Raw genomic sequence first — 18,555 nt, forward strand, 5'->3', positions numbered from 1 at the left:
CATAGTTCATAGTATGAGCTGAGCTTGTTGGTCAGACAATTTGATAAGACAGCCAGTATAGTACCTCCCTGCTTCCTCCAAGTAAAAGTGCAAGAATGCTATAGATCCAGGTTGTGCGCTGCTTTAACATTTTATATGGGGTTAGACTGTTCAGTACAAACCAAGTACTTTGGTAGTACAAAGGTAGTATGGAAAAAGCCCAGCACAATCAAAAGGCACTTACATTGTAAGGTAGCCACCTTAAGGGATTCCTTATCTCCTGTTTCTCTAGCTGTTTATTCAAACAATGATGGGCTGTATTTGGACAGGGAAGGTATGTACCATTTTGATCATATACACTTACAGAAATGCTAAGGAATTAAGTACCAGTGACACAGCATTTATGAAAAAGGGTTGACAGTTTCCTTATGCTATGAAAGGTCTGGTGTGAAAGATACATGTTTTTACACATAATTAAACTGAAACAGGAAAATACCATACAAAGCAAGTCTTTCTGTAGCAGAGCCCTTGAGGGCAGCTGAGTGCACATGAGACCACCTGGTTACAGTCCTGAGGTAAAAGCAAACACTTCTATTGCGCCTTCATAACAATGTCAGAGGCCCAATGGTGATGCTGCTGTTTGTCACTCGGATCCCATACCATCCTGCCCAGAATTGGGTGTCTTGGCCTCCATGCTGAAACCAGATGTAACGAACTCCAGCTGGGTAATTCTGGAAGGTGTGAGAAATCTGGAGAGAAAGAAGAAAATTCCTCTTAATTTGCCTAAGTAAACCAGCACTGACCTAGAAGCTAGGACAACTACAGTATGGAAGTCTTGGTCTCAGGAAAAGCTCATTCTAAGATATCTTTATCTTTCATTGAAAGTGCATCATACCCGTTTTTGAGGGACAGGAAAAAAGCCTCTTTTATTCAACCTTCTGCCCCGAAATCCTCTCCAAGTCAAACATAACATTAAGCTTGATTCTTAGGTACGTTTCTCATGTAAGCAACAATGTAATGGAGAATCTACAGCCAGTCAAACAAGTTAAACACGTTTAGCAGTTTAAGAAAAGTAACATCAGCAATACTTTAAATTACATCCATGCAGTAGTTTTAAAACAAAGCTTTTTGATCCAATAAAAACAAGAACTGTGCTCTTGTAACTTAGTTATTTAGACAAAAACTTAAGTGAAAAACAGAAATAATTAAAGAGACTGAGCTAAAATAACACAGAAGCCTGGGGGATACTCTTTAGAAAACCCTGGGCACCTACAAACTGAACCTAGCTCTTTCATGGCACTACTGCTTCTTCAGCATTGTCAACAGCAAGGATTGACTTACCTTTTGTATTGAATAGAGGAGGCTGAAGAGCAGAGAAGGTAGGTCCGCTTGGGACTTTTGGCCAGGTAAGACTTGCAAGATTCAAGTGTCAATACCGATGTAAAGCTACTGCCCACAGGGCTGCTGCTTACCTCTCTCCACATCGCATCATTCCACTGTTCTATAACCACCGGCTCGGGGTGGAAATCGTCAAGGACAATGTAGTCTTCAGAAAGCAGCCTCACTCTAAGTTCATAGCGACATCCACAGTCAAATCTGGCAGCATACCTAGAGAGGCAGGGAGTAATCGAGGAGCAAGGTTGTATATACACTGTTCAGTTTTCTTTAGTGTTCGAAAACAGTCTCCAAAGGGATCCCCGTCTGCAGAGGAAAAGGAATGTCATCCCCATAGCTATGAAGAAGTTCTAAAACTTCCAGCTATCCTGCTCTTCACAGGATTGCCGCCTCCTTACAGCCCACTGAATAAACTTAGATTTAGCTTATGCTTTACTCAAGAGCTGCAACTCCCAAAGGACAGAGAACTGATTTTATAGCATGAAAAGCTTGAGAGGCCTAGCTTATCTCTAGGCCAACGCCAGAAATTCTAGTTTTTAGTGCATTACACTTACCAATCCTTGACTACAATTTCAGGCCGTTTCTCATCCATCAACTGATTCCAGTATCCTTCTTTCTGCAGGGTAATGAGTTGAGACTTGAAGCACGGCCTGCAACAGCAATAGAAATATTCACAACTTCACAAAACACATCTCTTCCCTCTCAATGTCCACACTGTGCCCGACAGCTTTACTCTTGCCAAAAGCTCACCCAGACCTTGAAGGCCTGCAAGACTGACATGGCTAAGGCATGCCTTTTTCCATAGCCAGAACTAGACAAGGTAGTGAACCGATTAGCTTCACTTCCAGATAAAAGGAATAGTTACCTACAAGCTGGATTAAGAGGGGTCCCTGCGCTTGTATAGCATACATTGGTAACAGGGAACTACTGTTTAATGGATGTAAAAGCAGCTAATCCTCCTCTGTTGACAGCTTTTATTGCAAGCTGTTAGTATGACAAACGCACCTACCACTCTTAGAGGTTACAGAGCTTTGACCTTGTCAGGTAAGCGCATCTGATGGGCTTGCCAAACCTTAACCTTTGCCCACCACCTTTGGTAGAAGAGAAGCAGAGACCCCATGTGGATTATCATGACTATAAAAAAGTGACAGGAAATACTTATAGCATGTGCCCCAATTAGTTCTCTCAGCAGTACACCTGTCTCTTTAGACTAACAGTATAAAAGATTAATTAAGCTCCTTCCTTTTCCCACACATGCAGTAAGGTTCAGTGACCTGCCTCAAGCCTTCTACCCGTAGTGCCTTTGCAGACAGACAGGAGGAAGCAGGTCTCCCAGTTCCAGATTACTAGGATCCAGTTCTTACCCGTACGAAGTGACAAAGTATTTGTGTACTTTGGGGTCTGGCATCTCTTTTCCATGAGGTCCAGGCATATCCTCAATCTTCCATTTATCTCCGTCATTATCATCAAGTTTCCAGTGCTGAAAGTTCTCTAAAAACATAGATGTCAAAGATGAGCGTTAGGACCTCACTTCAGTTTCCAGCAGTATCTTTGCTTTTGTTAAAGAATCAGCTACAGAAGAATACTAGGAACCTACTTTGATGAGTTTTCAGATACACTGTGTTCTTCCTAGAGCTGAAAGCGACTCCTGTCTTTATATTGCCATTACTTTTAACGTGGCTGCCAGCAGCTAGGGCAATAGGTAGCAAGTTTCTTACCACATCAGAAACTCATAATCAGTAATAAAGTAGAATTACTGTAGTTGTATTAATCAAGTCTTTGACAACAAAAATGCCCCAGCTGCCCAAATGTTTAATCCAAATACCTGATAGTTTCATTACCACATTGTACTTGCTGTGCAAATTAACCGTCACTGAGCGCAGTGCTGGGGCCTTAGCGACTCCTCTGGTCGCAACCACAGATACGTATTTACCAATACTTTGTCCACCCACGGCAGTTTTATTGCAGATGTTTACTTGTGGATCTGACCCAGCAGAGATCCATCAGTAGCCGGGGACAGTCCCACACCACCAGCAGCACTTGAGTAATGCAGGACACTGACTCATTCTGACCCTTACGAAACTCTCTTAGCTCTCTACCATAAATAATTAAACAAACCTTCAGCACAGGGGTTTTTGATTAAGTTTCTCTTCAAGTTGCAGAGCATATAGAAGACCTTCCAGTCAGAGATGCTTCTGTCCAAGTTCTGAATATAAAAGCCCTCGCGCTGGCACTTGCGTTTCCATAGGGTGGTCAGATCCACCACGTACCGCCACTGCGTGCTGACCAGTCTGCAGGTGCAGATCAGATCCTGGGCTGGGAGCAGCGAAAGCAGCTCCACCAGGACGTCTTCGGGGAGGTCGCAAATGGTTGTCATCTCGACCGATAGCTTCAGTGACGGGCCGCAGGGGTACGCGATGGAAAATCCCCGGGCGCCGACAGCACAGAGCTTCGGGAAATAAGCAGAGTTTTTACTAGTTACTAACAGAACTACACGACAAACCGCCTGCCCCAGGCTGCCGGGCCGCCCCGGCGCCCCGAGCGGGACGGAGCCGCGCCACGGGCCATGGCCCCGCCGAGCGCCAGGGCGGCGCGCCCCTCGCCCCGGCCCCACCTGGGCTCCGCCCGTCTGCGCCCTCCGGACGCGGATGTGAGGCGGCGGCGGCGGCCCTTCCGCAGCGGGCGGAGCGCGGGGCGGGCAGCCGGGGAAGGAGGCGGCGCCGTGCGGGGCCGCGGCCTCCCCGCCCCGCGGACCCTGCCCTTTATCAGGGCGGCGCGGCCCGGCCCCGCCCCGGCCCGCCCGCCACAGACCCGCGGCCGCCCGCCGAGCAGCGCCTAAGGTAGGAGCGCTCGGCATCTCCGCCTGGCCTCCCCCGGGGCCAGCCCTGCGGGGACGGGACGGGACGGGGGGCACTGCGCCGTTACCCCGCGGGTCTCTCCCAGGCCGTCTCGGCTGGGCAGCACGGGAGGGAAGGCAGAGAGGAAAAAGAGGGTTAGGGTGGGGGGCAGATAGGGAACCCGAGCGCGCCCCAAGCACGGCAAGGGATGGAAGCTGCCCCGGCAGGCCTGCCGATGGGTAGACCAGTTCAAAGATACTGTGGGTCGGAGTGAAAAGTCAGCCAGGGCCCTTCACCCCTTCCCTGAGTGCGTGGGAAATCCTTGCTAAGAGAGGAGACCGGTAATGCTCCATCAGCAGGCAGAGCGCGGGTGAGGCATGTGAAATTCCTGCAGGAGATTAAACCAGCACACGCTCTCTTTTCTTTTTTAAAAAAAAAAAAATCACATTTTACCCTTCAGGACTGTGGTTGAGGGTTGGAGGGGGGGGGCGGGAAATAGGAAATCCCGCATGCTACCCCCATAGAAGCCAGGGAATTTTAGATGACAGTTTCCTCCTGCTGTCTGCAGGGCAGATAGAGGACACATGATAGCTCTGCATCTGGAACATCCATTTAGGATGCTGTTATAGTAGTGACTCCCTGTTTCTTCCCTCCCTTGCCAGATTTGGCACTGCCGTATTCCATCAAGTAGCATGTCAGGATATTTCACCTGCTTTATCCCTAGTGCTCTCCTAGGCTTAATGACTCACTCCTGAGGAGTTTGGCTGCATCTGTGCAGTTTGCTGCAGTCTCAGCAGCTTCCCAGCATCAGGACTCAGCTGAGATAAAAGCAGTGTCACAGTGCGTCCCACACTGATGACATGGGACTCTGAATCTGCACACTCATCGTCCCTTATTCCTGCAGCACCTGGCCCTAGAACTCAGGGCAGCAGAGAGCTGTTGGGAGTCAGAGTGCAGAATTAGCACATGAAGTTAAAGCCCACACTTCTGACTTAATTGCTCGGGTTATAAGGCCATAGAAAAAGGAATATTAGAGAATATCAAATGAGTTATTTTCAGTTATCCTCAGGCCTATACTTATACAGGCTCATGACTATGAAGATTAAGTGCCAGCCCCTCGAGAGAAAGCCTTTCAGATATAGAACAAACCACTGCAAACGTGGTTGGCAAGACGCTCACCACTGATATTTAGATACGTCTCTGCAGCATTTGTTATCAGTGATGTTCTTAAAGGCAGAACAAACACGCAGATGCCTCCCTCTGCAGAAGAAGTCATTACTAAGACGCTGATTTTTGCGGCAGCAGAGATTTCTGGAAGGACTAATTCCAGTCTGGGAAACTGACAAGCTGTCCACAATTGCAGATGTCAGCTACTTGCATTTTGTGGATGGATTTTACTAAGGGCTTCACTTAGAACATAAAATACTAATCTGCTCACATGCTTCAGGGTATTAACTTAATAGGGGTCAGGAGGCCTTGAGGTTAGGAAGCAATCTATGCCCCCAAAATCATGCTTTAAGATAACATGCTTATTTTCCCTTTTTTCTAATGCATCAGTGTTTGACATCACCGAGGGTGGGGAACCCCATGTCTGAAGGACCACTGTGTCACCACTCCTTTCCCCCTTCTTTCTCAGAAAGCTCCATCCAGCCTGGCCCAAGGATGGAGTCCCTCCCTGAAGCAGTCCTGATCAGAATCCTGGCTTCCATACCTGCGGTGGATTTGGTGCTGGCGTGCCGCCTGGTCTGCTGCCAGTGGAAGAACCTGGTCGATGGAGCTGCGCTTTGGATCCTGAAGTGTCAGCAGGAAGGCCTCACTGGAGCAGAGTCACAGGAGAATGCAGAAAATTGGCAAAACTTCTACTTCTTGAGTAAGAAAAAGAAGAATCTCATCAAGAACCCATGTGGTGAAGGTGAGAGACAAGCATAACAAGCCCCAAGATTTCATAGAGATGACCAGTCACTGGGAACTGAGCATCCTCTCCAGTCTTTGGAAAAAGCTTTTAGTTGCCATCAGGTTGCAGCATTTTCTCCTTGCCCAAGTCAAATCACTTAATGCATGCAGTCAAATCATTTAATGGGCATAAAGGCCTTGACAATCAGCCTTTACAAAGGGCTCTACTTGACATCAACTTTATGTAAGCCCCTGCAGGGATAAGAATCACATTTGAGAGACAAAAAATGTCCTTTGCTGTAACGGTAGTGGCATCTGGGTTTCCAGATTGCTTCTTGCCCACCCGTGACAGGAAAGATCAAGCCCTTCCCCGCTCAGGAGCTAGTCTGCCCTTAGCTCACCAGGTATTTCAAGGCTTCCTTCCTTGAAGCAGCTCAGGCAAATCTCGTTTGTACCCTCCTTACTACAGCCCCTGTTACAGAGCTGTGCACATACCCCATTTGCCATTATTCTGATAATTTATGAACTTCACTTGCCAGATCTACAAGATGCTTAGCAATAAGCAGCAGTAACAAAGTCTCATAACCCAAGCAGCAGCAAATACATTTCACACATCATAGACCAAAGCAATATCAACACAGCTTCTCCATTTTGTTTACAGATTATTTTTCTGCAAGCTTTTCCAACATCCACTTTCCCTCTGGCTAAGACCAGAAAAGCCCAATGTTAACGGCCATACTGCTTCTAGAAATACCACTTAGCAGTTTAGAAATAAAGCAATTGGCATCTCTCCCCAGGCTATTCCTATGTTATGACACTGAAAGTGCTGACAGTTCAGAATAGCTAAATAATTTCACTGGAGTACTTTCTTAAATAAACCCACAGGTACATAGCCATTTTGGTGGGGAACGTTAAAGTTTGTTAATATTAAGTTCAACCACACTAAAGTTTTTTGCCTGACCTCTACTTAACAAACATCTCCACAGCCTGCATAGAAAATTAGTGCTGCACCTAACAGCATACCTTTCACAACCCAGAGAAAGGTTCCAGCAGGAGAAGGTCAGGTTCCCCAGGCCCTCAGAATCTAAGACTCATCCGAGTCTCTTTTCTGCCATTTGCAGAAGACTTGCAGCATTGGGGAGAGGTAGAGAATGGAGGTGATGGCTGGAAAATTGAAGAGCTCCCCGGGGACTTTGGAAAAGAATTCCCTAGTGGAGAAGTCCATAAATACTTTGTTACATCTTATGAGTAAGGCTGCTTTCTTCTCTCATTCAGGGAAGGGGACATTTTTGGTTCCCCCTGTCCCAGGAGAGACTGTGATGCCAATTAATATCTCGCATTTCAGGTGGTGTCGAAAGGCTCAGGTCATTGACTTTAGGGCTGAGGGCTACTGGGAAGAGCTGATGGATACAACCCAGCCTAAAATTGTGGTAAAAGACTGGTAAGTAGCAAGGATGCCTCAGAAGGTAGGCAGAGAGTCAAGAAAGAGAAGGAAGGGCAGGGAGGGCTTATACCTGCACTGGGCCTTAAAACCTTAGCTGCCAGATCCCCTAGATGCGAGACAGTGCTGAGTCTTGGCTTACTGAGCCACCAGCAGCTCCCACAAGCTTCAAACTGTTGGTGCATATGGCCTCTAAAGACCAGGTTCCTGTTGTGAATGAGGGGAGGTGGTGGGTTGGGGTAAGGACCATTACAGATTTCCACCTCAAACCAAGGCCCCAGTAACTTGATGAGACTGGTACAGCTTGCATTCAGCCAGACGCAGTTGCATGCTCTGGCTCTTTGCCGAGTTCACACAGGTAAGACTAGCAGCTTGGATCTCCTTGCAGGTATGCAGGACGCAGCGATGCCGGCTGCCTCTATGAGCTCTGTGTGAAGCTGCTCTCAGAGAATGAGGATGTTCTGGCTGAGTACAAAAGTGAGACTATTGCCATCCCACAGGACAACGATGCCAACTGGACTGAGGTGAGTTACAGCTGTGGGCTCAGCAGGGGACATGCAACCTGCATGATTCGGGAATATTTTCAAGTAGAGAGAAGCAGGAGAGCTCTCCTGGAGGAGGAGAAGGCTTTGTCATGTGTTCTGTGGAGCCATGACCCTGTGATTGAACAAAGGGATTATACTGGAAGGCTACCTTACATAAAACTTGGAAACTGGCTGAGCCACCACTGCAGGTGTAAGATGAAGGAGATGCCCAACTGGGAGAGGTTCAATGGCCTCTGAACAACAATGGGATCAAAGCTCCTCCCAGTGACTCCCACTGTAAATGTCCTCATTGTTACTAAACTGGTAGGTATGACTCAGGCAGGTGGGGTTGAAGGCTCTGTGCACTAAAGAAGGGTAGGTTCATGGTGGTTTGACGCTTACCAACAACCATTTTGTCTCTCATCCCAAAGATCTCCCACACCTTTTCCAACTATGGGCCTGGGGTCCGCTTTGTCCGCTTTGAACACGGTGGCCAGGACACACTATTCTGGAAGGGATGGTATGGTGTACGTGTTACTAACAGCAGCGTGACAGTGGAGCCATAGCCGTGCTGAACTGGGGCCTGCATGCTGGAGCTGACTTCCCTCAGGGCATCCCACGGCCTTTGGATGGTTTCTACATGGTGCTGCTTCTGGGCTGTACAGCATACAACCTTTCTGTGTATGAATGTGCGTGTGCAAGATGCCAGGGGCCACCATCCATCCTTCCTCAAGGGGACTATGCAAATAGATTTGTGAATGCACCACATTAGACTCAGCCTCGCCGCGTGCACTGATGTTCTCCATCAGACATGAGCTCACCTAAAAATCCTGCAGATCTTACTTCTCTCCTAAGCCACTAACCTCTAGCACCCAGCCCGAGCTAGACACCACTCCTGCCTGCTTCCCAGACTTGGGCACCCCTTAACTTTAAGCAGTACTTTGGGCATATTTTCTGGAAGTTAGAGTAGGAAAAAAAAAAAAGGAAGAAAGAAAAGCATAGACCTTGTGTCTGAGAACATACCAGGGAGACCCAGAGCCCTGTCACATATGTGTCACCAACTGCTTCCATGACCTGCAGTGAAGTCCTTAGCTTCTGCCCTTTATAAACAAGAGATGTCATTGCTTGCCTCACAGGAGCTCTAGCTTGGCTGCCAAGTGCTTAATTTTTAGTGATGGTAATGCAAAGCAATAGGGATTGGATCCTTTTCTCTTACACTGTTCCCAGCATCCATTTATCAAGGAAAGTGTTGGGAGCTGAAACCTCTGTGGTGTCCAACCCTGGAACTTCATTTGGCTCCCTCAAACAGCAACTGAGAGTAATTGCTAGGAGAGACACGACAAGGACTTAGGGAAATGGGTTAGAAGCAAATTGGGGAGGGGGTCCAGGAACAAATGAAAACAAACTCATCTACCCCTTCCTCGCCTCTGCATGCTTCATGCAACAAGCACCCTGGTCATCCAGTATGGCTCTTTGCAGGCTGGAAGTATTCTTCACACAGAAAGCTGTTGTTAGCCCCACTTGATCTCAGTTCTTCCTGCTACTGACAGCGTCTGCAAAAAGTACATGTCTTCCTCCACTCCATATGCTCACTGACAAGACAGCACATTGTACATACTCCCACTAGTGCCTCTTGATATTGCTCAGGGCTGTGAGCCACCATCCCGAACAAAGATACCTAAGCTTCCCTGAGCCAAGCCTGTCCCTGCGAGTCAGTCCTCTCAGAAGAGCATCCCCTTAATAGAGCTGGTGTTGCCTAGAGAGATAGGCACTTACATTTGTGTCCGTCTGTCTTCCCTTTGTGGGCTGCCAGCGCAGACATACTTGAATGCCACTTTGCATCAAAGTGCACCATTACAAATGCAGTGTACTACTATTACCTGTAGCCAAAGAAAGAGCTTTGAGCTGGTCACTTTGTGCACACTGCTTCATGGGGCTTTCTGCACTGCTGCACCTGGATGCCTAGGGCACACTGGCTTCCCAAACCACAGCTGTGCCAAGCCAGAGTCCAGGCAGACTTAATAAAATGACACGATTGTGTGTGGATCTTCCCTTGTGTGCTGGGTATTTGTGTCCTGTGGTTAAGCATGCTTTTTCTGTTCAGTTATGTGGAGCGATGTCAACCAGTCCTATCCAAAAAACAGGAGTCGTCATATCTTGTATAATACCATGAGTCTCTCGGAAGGAGGTACATGCTCTGTTCCCTGACCCAGCAGCCTCAACCTGTCAGAAGCACTTGATGGGCAACGGGTTTGCACAGCAGCAGCAGGCAGAGGCGCACTTAATGTAGTGGGAATTCATCCAAGGCACAGAGGGGGTCCAGGAAGGCTCCTACACAAGCCCAGCCCTGACAGATGCCCTCCAGGTCATCTGTAACTGTAGCACTACTGTGAGCTCAGCCTTGGTTCTGACCCAGGAGAGACCAGAACCAGTTCAGAATGTAACTGTTTCCCCTCCATTACCTCTGCACACACTGTCACACAATGCAGCTTTATTCACCACAGCCTTTAATGCAGCTGACAAAGTTGCTAGTTAATACTCAACTTGCTGCCAACTCTTTACCCCACAGGAGTGAGGCCTCTGTTGGTCCCTAAGGAATCAGGACAGCAAGGGATCAATATTCCACATTGTGATGCAATTGTTAAACTGAACCTTTCCTAAGCCACCATCTCACAGTCAGGACAAACCCCATTATTAAGCCTTCAGATATTGCGTCCCTTGTAAATACAGGGTAGGGCCGTGGTCCCCACTTTAGGCTTACCTAGGCTGAACTACTAAATGCACACAGCCTCTCCAGCAGCTCTGTTACAATGAATGCAGCTGCCTGGGGCTTTCCCGCTCCACACTTCCCCCTCATGCCAGCAGGCCTGATGTTCACAGTGGCTGTCAGAGGCATCCTGCAAAGCTGTCCTGACCTTCCCACTCACCTCCAACAAGTGCCTTCCAAGACACTCAATGCCTTGCAGCTTCACTGCAGAGAATTGCTACCTCTGCTCCACACAGCTTCTTGCAAAAGCTGCTGACCTCAGGGGAGTGACTACTCCTTGTGTTCAGCCACATTAGTGCTAGTCCCAATGCAAGTGAGTGCCTGGATACTTAAGGGGAAAAAAAAAAAATCTTGCTGGCATTATAAATATTTTGTTCCAAATGCCTTCTGAATTTTGATCAAATACCAGAAGTCTGAACACACCGAAATCTGCACCATACAATACATCCAACTCCAAGACTATGTCAACTCATCTGTCCGAGACGAACAGAGCACATGAGGTTAATAGGTTCTACAGACTTCACGGAAGTTGAGATGATACAATTTCATAGGATTACAGAAAGTCAGTGCAACTGTGACAAAAGGATTTAGATGTATTAAAGCTCCCAGCCTCTGAAGGGCTCTATCACACACAGCTTCAAATGGGGGTTCCTTCTGCTTTCTGTAGTGCCAACACCAGCAAGCAGCTGTGTTGATAGTACACCGTAGCTTTTGGGAACATTGATGACAAATGCAGACGTGTGCTGTACAGAGAGGTCTGTCCAAGTACTTTATAACAGATATTCTCATCACCCAGACTCAGAGTATTTAGAAATACGAACATTAAAACATAAAAATTGAGCGTTGCTGGAGCATTCATGCTGGAGAAAAAACAAAACCAAAACCACAGAAAAAGGTCTCCTCCCAGTCCTGAACACGGCAACAAGAGCTGTAGAAAGGGCTCCTATTTCCTTTGCACATCAAACCCACAGTGCACCACGGCCATTTCTGGGGCAGACCACTGCTGAGCTTAGGAGTAAGCTACACCGAGCTACAAAGAATGGAAGTGTTCTCTGAAACACCCCACATTGGAACAAAACAGCTGTATGATGAGAACTGGAGAGAGAGAGAGAGAGTTTAAGACACGAACTACTCGCTTTTGGCCAAGACACCAGCATGCACACACCTCTTATCCTGGCAGCTTTAATACTCAGAAGGACTAAGAGAAGCCCTAGATACAGCACTCCACACAGCCCTTTCCTGCTCTCAGCAGCTGCCATCTGATGTCCTGGGTAGCCAATTGCATCTTGGTGGCCGCAGTTGCACGAGATCCCACTGTAATTTTCTTTTCTACAAAGCCCACCACAGCCAGTCCTGGCTATAAACACCATTATACTTAAAAGGGTTTTTCTTTTTATAATAGCTTCTACAGCAAGTCTCTTGCAGAGGAACAGAACAGAGCAAGATGGGGCCCTGGCAAGGAAGCACTAGCATACATCTCTTGTCAAGTCTAATTGAATTTTTCTATATGAAGCATCTATTATTACCCACCTGGGGGATTTGTGGACAGATGGAGGAGTTTGCTCCCCCACCAGGCATTCAAGACTGGGGATGGGAGGGATGGGGGAAGGGAGACAAAAAAAAATCTGACAATTCCTTGTTGCTTGTAGCCCAGCTGTTCTAGCCAGCTGTAAAAGGGACAACAGTTTAGGAGATTGATGCCCCCTAAATCAAACAGCTTGTGGAGGCTGGGAATGGCACCTCCTGAAAGCCAGGATAGGAGAGCATCAGCCACACCTACAGCCAAGATGAGCATGGTCACAAATGGGATGGAAAGCCAGTGACTTCTCCTTGCATTTGGGCCCACAAACCTGTCAGGAGTGGAAAACCTCCAAAGAACTGGAAAACACTGGGCTAGTGAAGAAACATCCCCCGGGCACACACCTCCCTTTGCAGCTGACACAGCCATTCCCACGCCTCCTTCATTGCTGTCCCACACCATACAGATATCTCAGGGAAAAACAAAGTCCACGGGTGAGCAGCGTTGGCACTGAGCTAACCTGATTCCTGCTTCTCCTTCCACCCAGCTAGTTCCTCCTGATGTCCTTGGGGCAGTGACCGCCCTGTCCTTCTCAGTCTCCTTGCCTATTAGGAAAAAAAAAAAGGGCCTAAAAGATGCTTTCCTACTGGGGAGGCACTTTGGAGTTACAGAGAGAACAGCTATAGTGAGTTCAACTGGGAAGTCTCATGGAAGCTGGAAAACGTAACTGCTGCCTGAGACAGCTGCACGAGAGCGCTGAGCTCCTGACACAGCAGCCTGCATGTAAAGCAAAGGTACCCAGACAAACCAGAACAGGATAGGCAAGGTACATGGTCAAGACCAGCGTGTGAGGAAAAGATGTCACAGGAACAGAAAAGCCAGATACAGCCAAGCAAGCACACAAGCATGCTTCTAGGCTGAGTGTCAGCCTCCCTCATTTTTCAAGGAAGAGTGTTTTGTCTCATGCAAAGAGAGACTGAAGCGGAGGTGCCCGACTGTCTACTTTATCTTCCCAGCAGCTCTGGACTCCAGCTAGGAAATGGCCTCAAGTTGCACCAGGGGAGGTTTAGATTGGATGTAAGGAAAAATTTCTTTACTGAAAGAGTGGTGAAACATTGGAACAGGCTGCCCAGGGAAGTGGTGGAGTCCCCATCCCTGGAGGTATTTAAAAGACGTGTAAATGAGGCGCTTAGGGACATGGTTTAGTGGACATGGTGGTGTTGGGTTGACGGTTGGACTCGATGATCTTAGAGGTCTTTTCCAACCTCAATGATTCTATGATTCTATGATTCTAGCTGGCAGCATCCAAAGGACAGTGCTCCGAACGCAGCCCCGTTTGCGGTCCACGCAGGGGCAATGTCAAAAGCCCCCCGTAACTACCGGCCCCGACCTCTCCCCAGGGAAGGGTGCACTCGCCCCCCGCGCTGCCGGGACCCCCAGCGCTCCCTGGAGCCGCGGCCGCCGCGGAGCCGCGGTGACAGCAGAGGGCACTCGGGCTGCAGGCAGCGAGCCCGGAGAGCCACGCCGGCCGCGGGTGTTTCGGCTCCTGCTTTAGGAGCCCATGCCGAGAGATATGAGGAGGAGTTGCAAGTGTACCACTCCAAGCGTTGCATTTGTGGGCCTATTTCTGATCACTGCACCTCGTTTCTTCTGGCTGCAGCGTAGGCTCAAGTTAATGTTTTCTCTTGTCCTGTTTAAATGCCCGCTGTCACGGTTTGCGGAGCAGCTTTTGCTATACAGACCCTAATGCTTATCCCTGCCACCTGGGACACTCCATGCATTTTGGAAGTACAGTTGCCTCTTGGGCAACAGACACTCACAGCACACTTGTCTTGGATGCAGGCAGTCTTTTAAACTGTAATGCACTAATCAGAGCAGCGAAAGCTTTCTTGAACACAGACCAAGGCCTGCCTTTCAAATTTAATTGGAAGCAGCACAACTCGCCCAACACTATCCTAGGGCATTGATTTATTACGAGTATCACTCAAATCAGTAACATTCCTTTCCTTGCAGAGTATCTTCTTACCTTAATCCAGCCCACAAGAATCAGAAGAATCACACCCAGAGCAGTAGGGCTGTCTGCATCCCCATCTACACTGTGCCCAGGCGCACGCAGCCACTTTGCTACCTTCCTTGCATGCAAAGTTCAACAGCGCTCCCCAGCAAGGCAAGAGTCCCAGCTATATTACACGTGCCCTTGGCTAACCTCCCTCGCAGGCGCTTAGAGCAACTCATCTGGAGCTGCTATCTGTGCAGACCCATTAACCACAGCACAATCAGTGTTCCCAGAAAGGCATAGAAAGGCCACAATAAAGTCATAAGAGTGCTTGCTGGACTGATGGATCATGGGGGAAACACATCTAACTGCAGCAGGAACAGGAGCTCAGCGCTAACCAGGGAGGTGAGCAAGCTTTGGCAGTGAGATGCCTCCCACTGAGCATGTTGTAGAGGTAGGTACCATGTTCAGAAGAACCAGGGGAAAGGGAACACGCTGTTAAGTGCTCTGTGAGCCAGCTGCCTGGCGGGGACAGGGTAGAAGGGAAGCCTGGTTAGTGGGATGGGTTGTATGAGCACTCACAGGTAAGTGCAGTGAAATGCATAGGGGTAGATAAACCCACCAGCATGTGCACATGAAGCACAGAGCTTCTTCTCTGAGGAAGGACAGGAGATGGGGGTAGAGGAAAGATGATATCAGAGCTCTGCTACTTGCAATCCCTCCAAAAGGTCCTGAAGTCAAGCAGTGCCATTTCCACCTCACCACACACCATGCAGCTCCTCTTGTTCATATTGACACATGAAGCATTGCAAAACAAAGCAGATAAAATCCTGATCCAGATATGAGTAATGACTTTGCATTTTTTTGTAAATTAAACCTAATCTTGCGTTGACTGTGCTATACAAGGAGAAATAATGAAACAGATTAAGATGCGATCTTGTTCACTCTTGCTGAACAAAAGCCAATTAATTGCCAGCAGGATTATTGTGAAGTCTTTCTCGTCTTGGACAAATACAATCAGATAGAGTCTAGGTGCTGGTGGAGGAGCCCTGCTTATTGGAGCAATAACTCTGCCTGGACAGATGAATACAATGCAAAGACTCAGTTAACCACATGGAGACTCCTGCCTTGCTGTTTTCCACAGTCTCTCTTGCCAATTTGCACACAGGAGCGAGATGCTTTAAAACCAACACACACACACCCCCCAACCACACAACCCAGGCTTGCCTATTCTAATACCCCTTCTCCTGTCTATGGCAGACCCCTCTCCACTTGCACTTCACTCCTGACACAGATTCATCTAGTTTTTTTCAAAAGCTTTCTGGCTATGAATGCTTTACCGCCTGCATATCCTTTCTTACAGTCTTTCACCATGCTGAGATGTTTCCTCTGTTACCCAAGCTAAATCTCTGCTGTAGTCTCTCTGCAACTTGCCTGGTCCACAGCAGAGCCACGTTCTACCTATCTGTCTGCCGTAACAACAAGCAAGGAGATCATTCCTGCCTCTTCTCATCCGTCCTGTTCCTGATATAAAATAGAAATTTGGGAAAAAGCAGGGGTTGTAGGAAAAGGATCCAATGTCATTGCTCTCCCAGGAAAATGAGAGAAGGCTTGGCATAAGGACTGACTATGGGATTTGATGAAAGACTTCAGCAGTGCAAGGCATATCACTTGGGAGAAATTCATGCACTGCTGAGTACATTCACCATCATATGGGAGCCCTAAGCCACCACTAGCCTGTGGGACACAAGGAAAGATGCAACAGATGTTATGGCACCGAAGGGTGGTGGTACATCACAAAAACAGTTGGCATGGAGAAGCAAATCCTAGCTCTAGCTGGGAAACTTCAGGGTAGGAACAGAAACCAACACCAGCATGCCTGGAAAAAGGGGAAGAGCTGTGTTGAACTCACTGCCCCACTCCGACAGCAGAGTGAAGCTAAAAGCTACCCTAGCCTGCCAGTTCATGACAATCCCCACTTTTCCGACAGTACCAAGAGCTCCCCACATCCCAGCAGGGAAGGAATCTGTAGTAACAGCTAGAAATAAAAGGCATTGAGTGAATTTGTGGACAATTTACTCGGAGAAAATACTTCTTACTTTCACACCAGGTTAAAAAAAAAAGTAAAATTAAACCCTGCCAAAGCCTGCAGCACTGGCATTGACAGACAAAAATGACTTAACAGAAAAAAAAATGGGCAGGGAAAGCGATTTTCTTTGCCTGCATTGCCAGGGGAATTAAATCTTGGGGTTTTTTTTCCCTGTCACCACCAAGTGGAATAATCCAATATATTAAAGCTAATGTGCTTCTTGTATTTATTGCTGTGTATTTGACCTAACAGAGTTTTATTCCTACATTAAGAATAAAACTATTCCGGAAGGCAAGCTGCAAAGCTCTAGATCAATTACTACCTTCTCCAACAGCTGAAAAGTGAGTTATTTCTTGTAAAAGGAAAAAAGTAGAAAATAATAATAAAAATAAAAAACCTCCTTTCCCCTTGTGCAATGAGTTCTGCACTGCAGATCTGGTGGAGTTAGGTAATATTGAGTTTGGTTTCTATGCAACATTTTTAAAAAAAAAAAAAATCAGGCAGCAGCCCCAATTGCCATTTTCAGATGCTTGTGTCCCCCATCCTGCACAGCGCAAACTCGCAGTCACCCACCGTCAGTGGAAACCAGGGCTCAGGAGAGAAGAGAGCACAGCTCCAGCCCACGCTTCCCACTGCGCCCTTGGGGACCGTAGTCAGGTTCAAGTGCACCCAGCAGTGACAGGATGCATAATAACCTGTACAAGGCAGCTCTTGTTGGTAAGCAAACAAAACACCATGGGCACAAAGCCAAGAAACACAGCACTCAAGTGTGAGAGTGCTGGGTAGAAGTGGACAGAGGCGGGGGATAACTCACTGATCCAAAACCACTGCAACAAATATGAAAACACTCCTTCTCGCACCCAGGCTTGGGGCAAGCCCACAGTTATGCCAGGCACAGGATGCCACCCTGTCTGGGAGGGGTTCGGACCAGCACACACAAGCTGACCTTTCTTTCTTACTCGCACGGCTCTGACACTTGGCTTGGGGCAATTAACTGGCACACCTGCTTCTGGGGATCCCCAGAGGCAATACAACAGCTCATAGATGACACCACTGGGGACCGTTCACTGGAATATCTGAGCTAAGACCCCTCAAATCAGCTTTTCACAGAGAGCAAGGAACACTAATACTTGCTGATGCCACTATGCCACTGTTCCTCACAACGTGAGCTACACTCAGGGCGGGTGCGGTGCTGAAAAAGTGTCATGGTACATTTGAAGAAGCAGAGGACTTCCTTCCTAGAAATTGTAATGGTAGCAGTGATTATGAGGAAAACCAGCTAAAACAAAAAAAATTATACTGATTTGTTGCCATTGGGTGTTTCAGCTCAAAGAAATGAGAAGCTGCCGGACTTAGGGTTTGACACACTCCTTACAGAAAAGGAGATACCGCTGATGGACAATTATGAACATCAGTGCTTCTGTTCTTAGCAGAGAGTTTGGGATTCAGTATGGATGGAAAAGAGGTGGGGAGAGGGGCTGTGATACAGGCAGGCAAGCCTAAAAGGCAAGATCATCTTTACCAAAAAAAAAAAAAACCAACCCCAAACCACGTGATGCATTAATTCCTGATCCGTATCTAGACAGTGCTTGCTCCAGGAACGAGGGCCATGATACACCTATGTGATTCTGAACTATCAGCAGATTTTATTACCTTCCATGAGCTATTGTCCCTATTTTAGCACAGGGATGGCAGAGGCATAAGCCTGCATTAGCTAGGAGTCACACAAGAAGGCTGCGAATACAGCCAAGAATTCCAAGCCCACAGCCCTGTTTTCTGAACCATGTTGCCTCCCCAGCCAAGCCTCATTCACCGCTTTGTACAGCCTCCAACACAGCACGCGGGCATGCGGAATAAGAGTTTGAACATAATCAGCATACATTAAGAAAAAGCATTTGAATTATGATTTCAGTAAGACAAAGCCATTCCTCTAAGTAGACAGGGCTATCTTAGTTTTTTATTCTCCCTTATGCTATCACGATATTGACAGAGTTTAAGGCAATTTGAATAGAAGTACCTATGACTTCCTATACATGCATAAGTTCCAGTTACATTTAACTGCAACCTTCAGCTCAAGTGCAATCAGTAAATCTGAACAAACCAGTCTTTTAATAG

At 47.6% G+C, this 18,555-nt stretch overlaps 3 protein-coding genes across 5 annotated transcripts in view; 1 reads left to right on the forward strand and 2 right to left on the reverse strand.

Moving 5' to 3' along the window:
• Positions 1-111: 111 nt before the first annotated feature.
• Positions 112-5,983, reverse strand: LOC143169038 (F-box only protein 6-like). Of its 2 annotated transcripts, none has more exons than XM_076356163.1 (6): positions 5,923-5,983; positions 3,493-3,823; positions 2,739-2,865; positions 1,929-2,024; positions 1,452-1,587; positions 112-728 (listed from the first exon to the last, which is right to left on the reverse strand). In XM_076356163.1, the coding sequence occupies exons 2-6, from the start codon at positions 3,749-3,751 to the stop codon at positions 582-584; spliced, it is 765 nt and encodes a 254-aa protein (XP_076212278.1). In that variant the 5' UTR covers positions 3,752-3,823; positions 5,923-5,983; the 3' UTR covers positions 112-581. The 2 variants fall into 2 exon arrangements, with proteins under 2 accessions (XP_076212278.1, XP_076212279.1); XM_076356164.1 differs by lacking the exon at positions 5,923-5,983 and adding an exon at positions 3,989-4,023.
• Positions 4,166-16,729, forward strand: FBXO2 (F-box protein 2). Of its 2 annotated transcripts, none has more exons than XM_076356158.1 (6): positions 4,166-4,214; positions 5,848-6,123; positions 7,226-7,352; positions 7,450-7,545; positions 7,934-8,069; positions 15,715-16,729. In XM_076356158.1, the coding sequence occupies exons 2-6, from the start codon at positions 5,874-5,876 to the stop codon at positions 15,754-15,756; spliced, it is 651 nt and encodes a 216-aa protein (XP_076212273.1). In that variant the 5' UTR covers positions 4,166-4,214; positions 5,848-5,873; the 3' UTR covers positions 15,757-16,729. The 2 variants fall into 2 exon arrangements, with proteins under 2 accessions (XP_076212273.1, XP_076212272.1); XM_076356157.1 differs by lacking the exon at positions 15,715-16,729 and adding an exon at positions 8,501-10,145.
• The window catches only part of DISP3 (dispatched RND transporter family member 3), a 101,976-nt gene continuing 89,427 nt past the window's right edge, over positions 6,007-18,555 (reverse strand). Inside the window, exon 22 of the transcript XR_012996836.1 lies at positions 6,007-6,076. The gene's annotated coding sequence lies outside the window, so the exon portion shown is untranslated. The remainder of the gene's footprint in view (positions 6,077-18,555) is intronic.

This window comes from Aptenodytes patagonicus, chromosome 19, assembly GCF_965638725.1.
Source record: "Aptenodytes patagonicus chromosome 19, bAptPat1.pri.cur, whole genome shotgun sequence".
In the NCBI taxonomy this organism is placed as follows: domain Eukaryota; kingdom Metazoa; phylum Chordata; class Aves; order Sphenisciformes; family Spheniscidae; genus Aptenodytes; species Aptenodytes patagonicus.

Excerpts from the sequence above, each read along its gene's own strand:
- FBXO2 (XM_076356157.1), top strand. The coding sequence starts at position 5,874 with ATGGAGTCCCTCCCTGAAGCAGTCCTGATCAGAATCCTGGCTTCCATA. Across the intron at positions 7,353-7,449 it reads TACTTTGTTACATCTTATGA|GTGGTGTCGAAAGGCTCAGG; the intron begins GTAAGGCTGCTT and ends CTCGCATTTCAG. Across the intron at positions 8,070-8,500 it reads ACGATGCCAACTGGACTGAG|ATCTCCCACACCTTTTCCAA; the intron begins GTGAGTTACAGC and ends CTCATCCCAAAG.
- LOC143169038 (XM_076356163.1), bottom strand. The coding sequence starts at position 3,751 with ATGACAACCATTTGCGACCTCCCCGAAGACGTCCTGGTGGAGCTGCTT. Across the intron at positions 2,025-2,738 it reads TACTTTGTCACTTCGTACGG|GCCGTGCTTCAAGTCTCAAC; the intron begins GTAAGAACTGGA and ends TTGCTGTTGCAG. Across the intron at positions 1,588-1,928 it reads GAAATTGTAGTCAAGGATTG|GTATGCTGCCAGATTTGACT; the intron begins GTAAGTGTAATG and ends CTGCCTCTCTAG.